This window comes from Blennius ocellaris, assembly GCF_963422515.1.
Source record: "Blennius ocellaris genome assembly, contig: SCAFFOLD_66, whole genome shotgun sequence".
Classification (NCBI taxonomy): Eukaryota; Metazoa; Chordata; class Actinopteri; order Blenniiformes; family Blenniidae; genus Blennius; species Blennius ocellaris.
In genome coordinates this window covers 1-9,142 of record NW_027662066.1, presented here as the reverse complement: position 1 = coordinate 9,142, position 9,142 = coordinate 1, and the positions used below count along the sequence as shown (strand labels likewise).

Sequence of the window (9,142 nt, the reverse complement as noted above, 5' to 3'; positions counted from 1 at the left end):
CTCTACGGTCCAATACTGACCTCTACTGACCACTACTGACCTCTACGGTCCTCTACTGACCTCTACTGACCTGTACGGTCCTCTACTGACCACTACTGACCACTACTGACCTCTACTGACCTGTACGGTCCTCTACTGACCTCTACTGACCACTACTGGCCTCTACTGACCTGTACGGTCCTCTACTGACCACTACTGACGTCTACTGACCTCTACGGTCCTCTACTGACCTCTACTGACCACTACTGGCCTCTACTGACCTGTACGGTCCTCTACTGACCTCTACTGACCACTACTGACCTCTACTGACCTCTACGGTCCACTACTGACCTCTACTGACCTCTACTGACCACTACTGACCTCTACTGACCTCTACGGTCCACTACTGACGACTGTAGTTGAAGTAAACCAGAACAGTAACTGTAATGTATAATGAGTGTTTACTGCGGTCGCTCCACTCTGCAGCACATCGTTAACATGATGTCATCAAGACATGATGTCATCAAGACATGATGTCATCATGCCTTGATGACATCATGTCTTGATGGCGGTTTGGCCACAGCTCCTGTCGCCTCCAGCCAGACGTCTCGCTGACACAACGACCAGGTAGAGCAGCTGGACGGTGGCTGGAGGGCTTGAGGAAGACCATGATGAAGAGGAACCTTGATGAAGAAGAGGAACCTTGATGAAGAGGATCCATGATGATGAAGAGGAACCATGATGATGAAGAGGAACCTTGATAATGAAGAGGAACCTTGATGAAGAGGATCCATGATGATGAAGAGGAACCATGATGATGAAGAGGAACCTTGATAATGAAGAGGAACCATGATGATGAAGAGGAACCTTGATGATGAAGAGGAACCATGATGATGAAGAGGAACCATGATGATGAAGAGGAACCATGATGAAGAGGAACCTTGATGAAGAGGAACCATGATGATGAAGAGGAACCATGATGAAGAGGAACCTTGATGAAGAGGAACCATGATGATGAAGAGGAACCATGATGATGAAGAGGAACCATGATGATGAAGAGGAACCATGATGATGAAGAGGAACCTTGATGATGAAGAGGAACCATGATGATGAAGAGGAACCATGATGATGAAGAGGAACCATGATGAAGAGGAACCTTGATGAAGAGGAACCATGATGATGAAGAGGAACCATGATGAAGAGGAACCTTGATGAAGAGGAACCATGATGATGAAGAGGAACCATGATGATGAAGAGGAACCTTGATGATGAAGAGGAACCTTGATGATGAAGATGACTGTGACCTGAACGAGCAGCAGATTGAGCTTCAGCTGCGACTTCCTCTGGAGTTTCACATTAAGAGCCCCAGTAACATATGACAGCCGCGACCCATCACCAAAATAAACCAACAAAACAGGAAATGACGACACTCCTGAGTCAGCGTGCGTCCTGTCTCTACTCTTGGATCGTCTCTATCGTTCTATGGTGACGTCACGGGAACGCGCGTCCTCCTCAGCCTGGTTCCATTCACGCTGTTCAACAACCACTTCCGGCCGCTGTGCTTCGCCAGTTCACAAATTAATAAAACACGTTGTTTGTGCCTCAATAAGAAACAGTTTGACTCTTTGATAAATAAAACTTAGTTTTTATCCTCAAACTCTGTAAAAGTGTTTTAACCAGCAGAAGTTTGGCTCCACGTTTGACTGCCATTGTTTACAGCGTGTCTTTAGCTCCGCCCCCTGCACGACAGTAGTGAAACGTCACACGTCGTCCGGCCTGGACCAATGAGGGCGCAGGGGGCGTGGCGTGCCTCCGCGCCGGGTATAAGAGCGGTGACAGCCGGGGTGCGGAGCGGCGCTCCGCTTCACTTCCTGCGGGGCCAGAGAGCATGGCGGCGGCGGCGGCGGCTGCCTGCGGACCCTCCGGACCCTCCGGACCCTCCGCCGGCAGGAAGCCGCTCGGGACCCGGAGGAACCGGGAGAACTCCCGCCGGAGGCAGGCCGCGCTGCTGTTCCTCAGTAACATCTCGCTGGACGGACGTCCGGTGCTCTGCTACCCGGAGGCGGAGCTCGCCGGGTGTCTGTGCCCGGAGGACAGCGGGGGGACGTTCCCGGGACTGACGGGGGATGTCCCCCCGGCCCCGGTCCCGGCACCGAGGACCGGGCACCTGGCCGTGCCGCCCATCCTCGTCCTGCCGTCGGACGCGGGCAGCGCGGAGCTGCTGCTGGCCCGCCGGGGCTCCGGGTCCTCCCCGGGGGACGGCCGCCTGCTGTCCCCGTCCCCGTCCCCGTCCCGGTCCCCGTCCAGCAGCAGCCTGATGCCCTCGCCGCTCGGCCCGCGGAAGTCCTCCACCCTGCTGTCGGTGCAGAGCTGCAGCTCCGTGTCCTCCGAGCCCCGGAGCCGGTAAGACCCGGACCCGAGACCCGAGACCCGAGACCCGAGACCCCCCTCAGGGTCAGCTGGGAGTACAGCAGGGTACTGTACTGTACTCTACTGTACTGTACTCTACTGTACTGTACTCTACTGTACTGTATACTAGTGTACTCTAGTGTACTGTATACTACTGTACTCTACTGTACTCTAGTGTACTGTATACTACTGTACTGTATACTACTGTACTCTACTGTATACTAGTGTACTCTACTGTACTCTACTGTACTCTAGTGTACTGTATACTACTGTACTCTACTGTACTGTACTCTACTGTACTGTACTCTACTGTACTGTACTCTACTGTACTGTATACTAGTGTACTCTAGTGTACTGTATACTACTGTACTCTACTGTACTGTATACTACTGTACTGTATACTACTGTACTCTACTGTATACTAGTGTACTCTACTGTACTCTACTGTACTCTAGTGTACTGTATACTACTGTACTCTACTGTACTGTACTCTACTGTACTGTATACTAGTGTACTCTAGTGTACTGTATACTACTGTACTCTACTGTACTCTAGTGTACTGTATACTACTGTACTGTATACTACTGTACTCTACTGTATACTAGTGTACTCTACTGTACTCTACTGTACTCTAGTGTACTGTATACTACTGTACTCTACTGTACTGTACTCTACTGTACTGTACTCTACTGTACTGTACTCTACTGTACTGTATACTAGTGTACTCTAGTGTACTGTATACTACTGTACTCTACTGTACTGTATACTACTGTACTGTATACTACTGTACTCTACTGTATACTAGTGTACTCTACTGTACTCTACTGTACTCTAGTGTACTGTATACTACTGTACTCTACTGTACTGTATACTACTGTACTGTATACTAGTGTACTCTACTGTATACTACTGTACTCTAGTGTACTGTATACTAGTGTACTCTACTGTACTCTAGTGTACTGTATACTAGTGTACTCTACTGTATACTACTGTACTCTACTGTACTGTATACTAGTGTACTCTACTCTATACTAGTGTACTCTAGTGTACTCTACTGTACTGTATACTAGTGTACTCTACTGTACTCTACTGTATACTAGTGTACTCTACTGTATGCTACTGTACTCTGCTGTACTGTACTGTATACTACTGTAATGTACTGTACTGTATACTACTGTAATCTACTGTACTGTATACTACTGTACTGTACTGTATACTACTGTACTGTACTGTATACTACTGTAGTCTAGTGCACTCTACTGTACTGTATACTACTGTACTGTACTCTACTCTATACTACTGTACTGTACTGTATACTACTCTACTGTACTGTATACTACTGTAGTCTAGTGCACTCTACTGTACTGTACTCTACTCTATACTACTGTACTGTACTCTACTGTATTCTAGTGTACTATACTCTACTGTACTGTACTGTACTCTACTGTATTCTACTCTACTATATACTACTGTACTCTACTATAGTTGACTATATTCTACTGTACTCTATACGGCAGTACTCTGGTACTACCATCATGTTGATTGTTCCTGAGGTTGACTAACTTTTGGTTTTGTGTTCAAACTCGACTGAAGGAGTGAATGTTTATGAATGAGTGAATGTTTATGAAGGAGTGAGTGTTTATGAAGGAGTGAGTGTTTATGAAGGAGTGAATGTTTATGAAGGAGTGAGTGTTTATGAAGGAGTGAATGTTTATGAAGGAGTGAGTGTTTATGAAGGAGTGAATGTTTATGAAGGAGTGAGTGTTTATGAAAGAGTGAGTGTTTATGAAAGAGTGAGTGTTTATGAAGGAGTGAGTGTTTATGAAGGAGTGAGTGTTTATGAAGGAGTGAATGTTTATGAAGGAGTGAGTGTTTATGAAGGAGTGAGTGTTTATGAAGGAGTGAGTGTTTATGAAGGAGTGAGTGTGTTTATGAAGGAGTGAGTGTGTTTATGAAGGAGTGAATGTTTATGAAAGAGTGAGTGTTTATGAAGGAGTGAGTGTTTATGAAGGAGTGAATGTTTATGAATGAGTGAATGTTTATGAAGGAGTGAGTGTTTCTGAAGGAGTGAGTGTTTATGAAAGAGTGTTTATGAAGGAGTGAGTGTTTATGAAGGAGTGAGTGTGTTTATGAAGGAGTGAATGTTTATGAAGGAGTGAGTGTGTTTATGAAAGAGTGAGTGTTTATGAAGGAGTGAGTGTGTTTCTGAAGGAGTGAGTGTTTATGAAAGAGTGTTTATGAAGGAGTGAATGTTTATGAAGGAGTGAGTGTTTATGAAGGAGTGAGTATGTTTATGAAGGAGTGAGTGTGTTTATGAAGGAGTGAATGTTTATGAAAGAGTGAGTGTTTATGAAGGAGTGAGTGTGTTTATGAAGGAGTGAGTGTTTATGAAGGAGTGAGTGTGTTTATGAAGGAGTGAATGTTTATGAAGGAGTGAGTGTTTATGAAGGAGTGTGTGTTTATGAAGGAGTGTGTGTTTATGAAGGAGTGAGTGTGTTTATGAAGGAGTGAATGTTTATGAAGGAGTGAGTGTTTATGAAGGAGTGTGTGTTTATGAAGGAGTGAGTGTGTTTATGAAGGAGTGAATGTTTATGAAAGAGTGAGTGTTTATGAAGGAGTGAGTGTTTATGAAGGAGTGAGTGTGTTTATGAAAGAGTGAGTGTTTATGAAGGAGTGAGTGTGTTTATGAAGGAGTGAGTGTGTTTATGAAGGAGTGAGTGTTTATGAAGGAGTGAGTGTGTTTATGAAGGAGTGAATGTTTATGAAGGAGTGTGTGTTTATGAAGGAGTGAATGTTTATGAAAGAGTGAGTGTTTATGAAGGAGTGAGTGTTTATGAAGGAGTGAGTGTGTTTATGAAGGAGTGTGAGTGTTTATGAAAGAGTGAGTGTTTATGAAGGAGTGAGTGTTTATGAAGGAGTGTGTGTTTATGAAGGAGTGTGTGTTTATGAAGGAGTGAGTGTTTATGAAGGAGTGAATGTTTATGAAGGAGTGTGTGTTTATGAAAGAGTGAGTGTTTATGAAAGAGTGAGTGTTTATGAAGGAGTGAGTGTGTTTATGAAGGAGTGAATGTTTATGAAAGAGTGAGTGTTTATGAAGGAGTGAGTGTGTTTATGAAAGAGTGAGTGTTTATGAAAGAGTGAGTGTGTTTATGAAAGAGTGAGTGTTTATGAAAGAGTGAGTGTGTTTATGAAGGAGTGAATGTTTATGAAGGAGTGTTTATGAAAGAGTGAATGAAGGAGTGACGTGTTGAAGGACAATCAGCCTTAAACTCTTCTTAACCTCTTTAACAGAAACAAGCAGCCGGAAATTACCGGATTAAAGCTCATCGGTCAGACTGTGTGTGTGTGTGTGTGTGTGTGTGTGTGTGTGTGTCTGTGCGTGTGTGTGTGTGTGTGTGTGTGTGTGTCTGTGCGTGTGTGTGTGTGTGTGTGTGTGTGTGTGTCTGTGCGTGTGTGTGTGTGTGTGTGTGTGTGTGTGTGTCTGTGCGTGTGTGCGTGTGTGTCTGTGTGTGTGTGTGTGTGTGTGTGTGTGTGTGTGTGTGTGCTCTGACAGATTAATGTATTTGAAAATATTTAAATCAGTTGTTTTCAGTTCAGCTTCTGGTTCTTCTTCTGGCCTCTAACGTTCTCAATGTGGTTCTACCATGAGGTTCTACCATGAGGTTCTAGGTTCCATGAGGGGTTCTCCAGGTTAGGGTCTAGGTCAGTGGTTCCAACTCGAGGTAGGAAGGTTCCAGGAGGATTCCAGGGGGGTTCCAGGAACATTCAAGGAGGGTTCCAGGATTATTCCAGGAATGTTCCAGGAGGGTTCCAGGAACGTTCTAGGAAGGTTCCAGGAGGATTCCAGGGGGGTTCCAGGAACATTCAAGGAGGGTTCCAGGATTATTCCAGGAATGTTCCAGGAGGGTTCCAGGAACGTTCCAGAAGGGTTCCAGGAACGTTCTAGGAAGGTTCCAGGAGGGTTCCAGGAAGGTTCCAGGTCCCAGCAGGTTTTCTTCTCTGGTCTATTTTGGGCTGAAACAACAAGAAGCTATTCTGAGTGTGAGAATCAAGAAGCAGCTGCTGTTCCTCAAACCTCCGTCACCACCTCCGTCACCACTTCATCACTGACCTCCGTCACCACTTCATCACTGACCTCCGTCACCGCTTCACCACTGCCTCCATCACCACTTCATCACTGCCTCCGTCACCAATGACCTCCAGTCAGACCTCCGTCACCACTTCACCACTGCCTCCGTCACCATTTCATCACTGCTTCCGTCACCACTTCATCACTGCCTCCGTCACCACTGACCTCCAGTCAGATCTCCGTCACCACTTCACCACTGCCTCCGTCACCATTTCATCACTGCTTCCGTCACCACTTCATCACTGCCTCCGTCACCAATGACCTCCAGTCAGACCTCCGTCACCACTGACCTCCGTCACTACTTCATCACTGCTTCCGTCACCACTTCATCACTGCCTCCGTCACCACTGACCTCCAGTCAGACCTCCGTCACCACTGACCTCCGTCACCACTTCATCACTGCTTCCGTCACCACTTCATCACTGCCTCCGTCACCACTGACCTCCGTCACCACTTCATCTAAACCTGATAACTTCAGTTCTAATTGAATCAGTTCGTGTTTTAAATCTGAACTGATTATTCAGATTTGATTAAAAGTGACGACGGTAATTTAATAACAGCCTGGATGGAGCGGGACTCGAACCCTCAACCCTCCAATTACTGGACGGCCCACTCTGCCACTGAGCCTCATCACCCTCCTCATCACCGTCTTCATCACCCTCCTCATCCTCAGTCACTTCCTTTCCCACAGAGAGCAGAAGTTTCCACAACAAGTCCGTTCCCACAGAAATGCTGCGTCAGCAGATTCTGTTCTGATCTGGAGACGAGCTGAGAGTCTGTTGCTCTTTGTTCATAGAAACTCCCAGACCTCCTCCTCTTCCTCCTCCTCCTCCTCCTCCTCCTCTTCCTCCAGTTTCCATTCCCACACTAGAAACATTCCATGGAGTTCCAGAGTTCTTCTGATTGACGGTTCCCATGGAGATGATTGACTTATCTGTGTGTGTGTGTGTTCCTCTGCAGAACTCGGAACCTGTCTGGAGGTTCTCCACGACCTCGACACACCAAGAAGATTCACTTCATCAAGAACATGAAGCAGTACGACACCCGGGGCAGCAGGTGGGAGGGGCCACTTTAGCTCCGCCCCATTGGCCGGCGCCATTTTTCACTGTCGTCACCGTAATAACCAATCCAACTTGGTGCTTTTGTTTTGACAGTCACCGTAACGACAATCCAACTTGGTGCTTTTATTTTGACAGTCAGCATAACAACAATCCAACTTGGTGCTTTTATTTTGACAGTCACCGTAATAACAATCCAACTTGGTGCTTTTATTTTGACAGTCAGTGTAAAAACAATCCAATCTTGGTGCTTTTATTTTGACAGTCACCGTAACAACAATCCAAGTTGGTGCTTTTATTTTGACAGTCACCGTAATAACAATCCAACTTGGTGCTTTTATTTGACAGTCACCGTAATAACAAGCCAACTTGGTGCTTTTATTTTGACAGTCAGCATAACAACAATCCAACTTGGTGCTTTTATTTTGACAGTCAGTGCAAAAACAATTCAACTTGGTGCTTTTATTTTGACAGTCCACCGTAATAACAATCCAACTTGGTGCTTTTATTTTGACAGTCAGCGTAATAACAATCCAACTTGGTGCTTTTATTTTGACAGTCACCGTAATAATCCAACTTGGTGCTTTTATTTTGACAGTCACCGTAGTAACAATCCGACTTGGTGCTTTTATTTTGACAGTCAGCATAATAACAATCCAACTTGGTGCTTTTATTTTGACAGTCACCGTAATAACAATCCAACTTGGTGCTTTTATTTGACAGTCAGCGTAATAACAATCCAACTTGGTGCTTTTATTTTGACAGTCACCGTAATAATCCAACTTGGTGCTTTTATTTTGACAGTCACCGTAGGTAACAATCCAACTTGGTGCTTTTATTTTGACAGTCAGCATAATAACAATCCAACTTGGTGCTTTTATTTTGACAGTCACCGTAATAACAATCCAACTGTCTGTCCACTGGTTCTTCCAGTGTTGTTTAGACTTATTTGTTGTGTGTGTGTGTGTGTGTGTGTGTGTGTGTGTGTGTGTGTGTGTGTGTGTGTGTGTGTGTGTGTGTGTGTGTGTGTGTGTGTGTGTGTGTGTGTGTGTGTGTGTGTGTGTTGCAGGATCGTGCTGATCTGCGCTCAGCGCTCCTTGTGTGCAGCGTTCTCAGTTCTTCCCTACGGCGAGAGCTTCTACCTCAGGTGAGCGAGGTGTGAGAGACTCGGGGGCCTGAGAGCCCCCTGGTGGTGGAACGCTGCACTACGTTCCCCCAGACAGTGAGCACAGAGCCCCCTGGTGGTGGAGCGCTGCACTACGTTCCCCAGACAGTGAGCACAGAGCCCCCCTGGTGGTGGAGCGCTGCACTACGTTCCTTCCAGACAGTGAGCACAGAGCCCCCTGGTGGTGGAGCGCTGCACTACGTTCCCCCAGACAGTGAGCACAGAGCCCCCTGGTGGTGGAGCGCTGCACTACGTTCCCCCAGACAGTGAGCACAGAGCCCCCTGGTGGTGGAAGGCTGCACTACGTTCCCCCAGACAGTGAGCACAGAGCCCCCTGGTGGTGGAACGCTGCACTACGTCACCACTGACGTCAGAAGGACCAGACTGGTTTACCTGAAATGA

The 9,142-nt window shown here is 46.3% G+C and overlaps 1 protein-coding gene across 1 annotated transcript; it reads left to right on the top strand.

Annotated features, from left to right (window-relative positions):
• Positions 1–1,865: 1,865 nt before the first annotated feature.
• Positions 1,866–8,954, top strand: LOC308148355 (CDK5 and ABL1 enzyme substrate 2-like; the record flags this gene model as incomplete). The annotated part of the gene is made up of 4 exons (XM_080521818.1): positions 1,866–2,382; positions 7,478–7,573; positions 8,645–8,722; positions 8,799–8,954. Coding segments are annotated over exons 1-4 (845 nt in total), but the record flags the coding sequence as incomplete, so codon positions are not given.
• Positions 8,955–9,142: the final 188 nt, after the last annotated feature.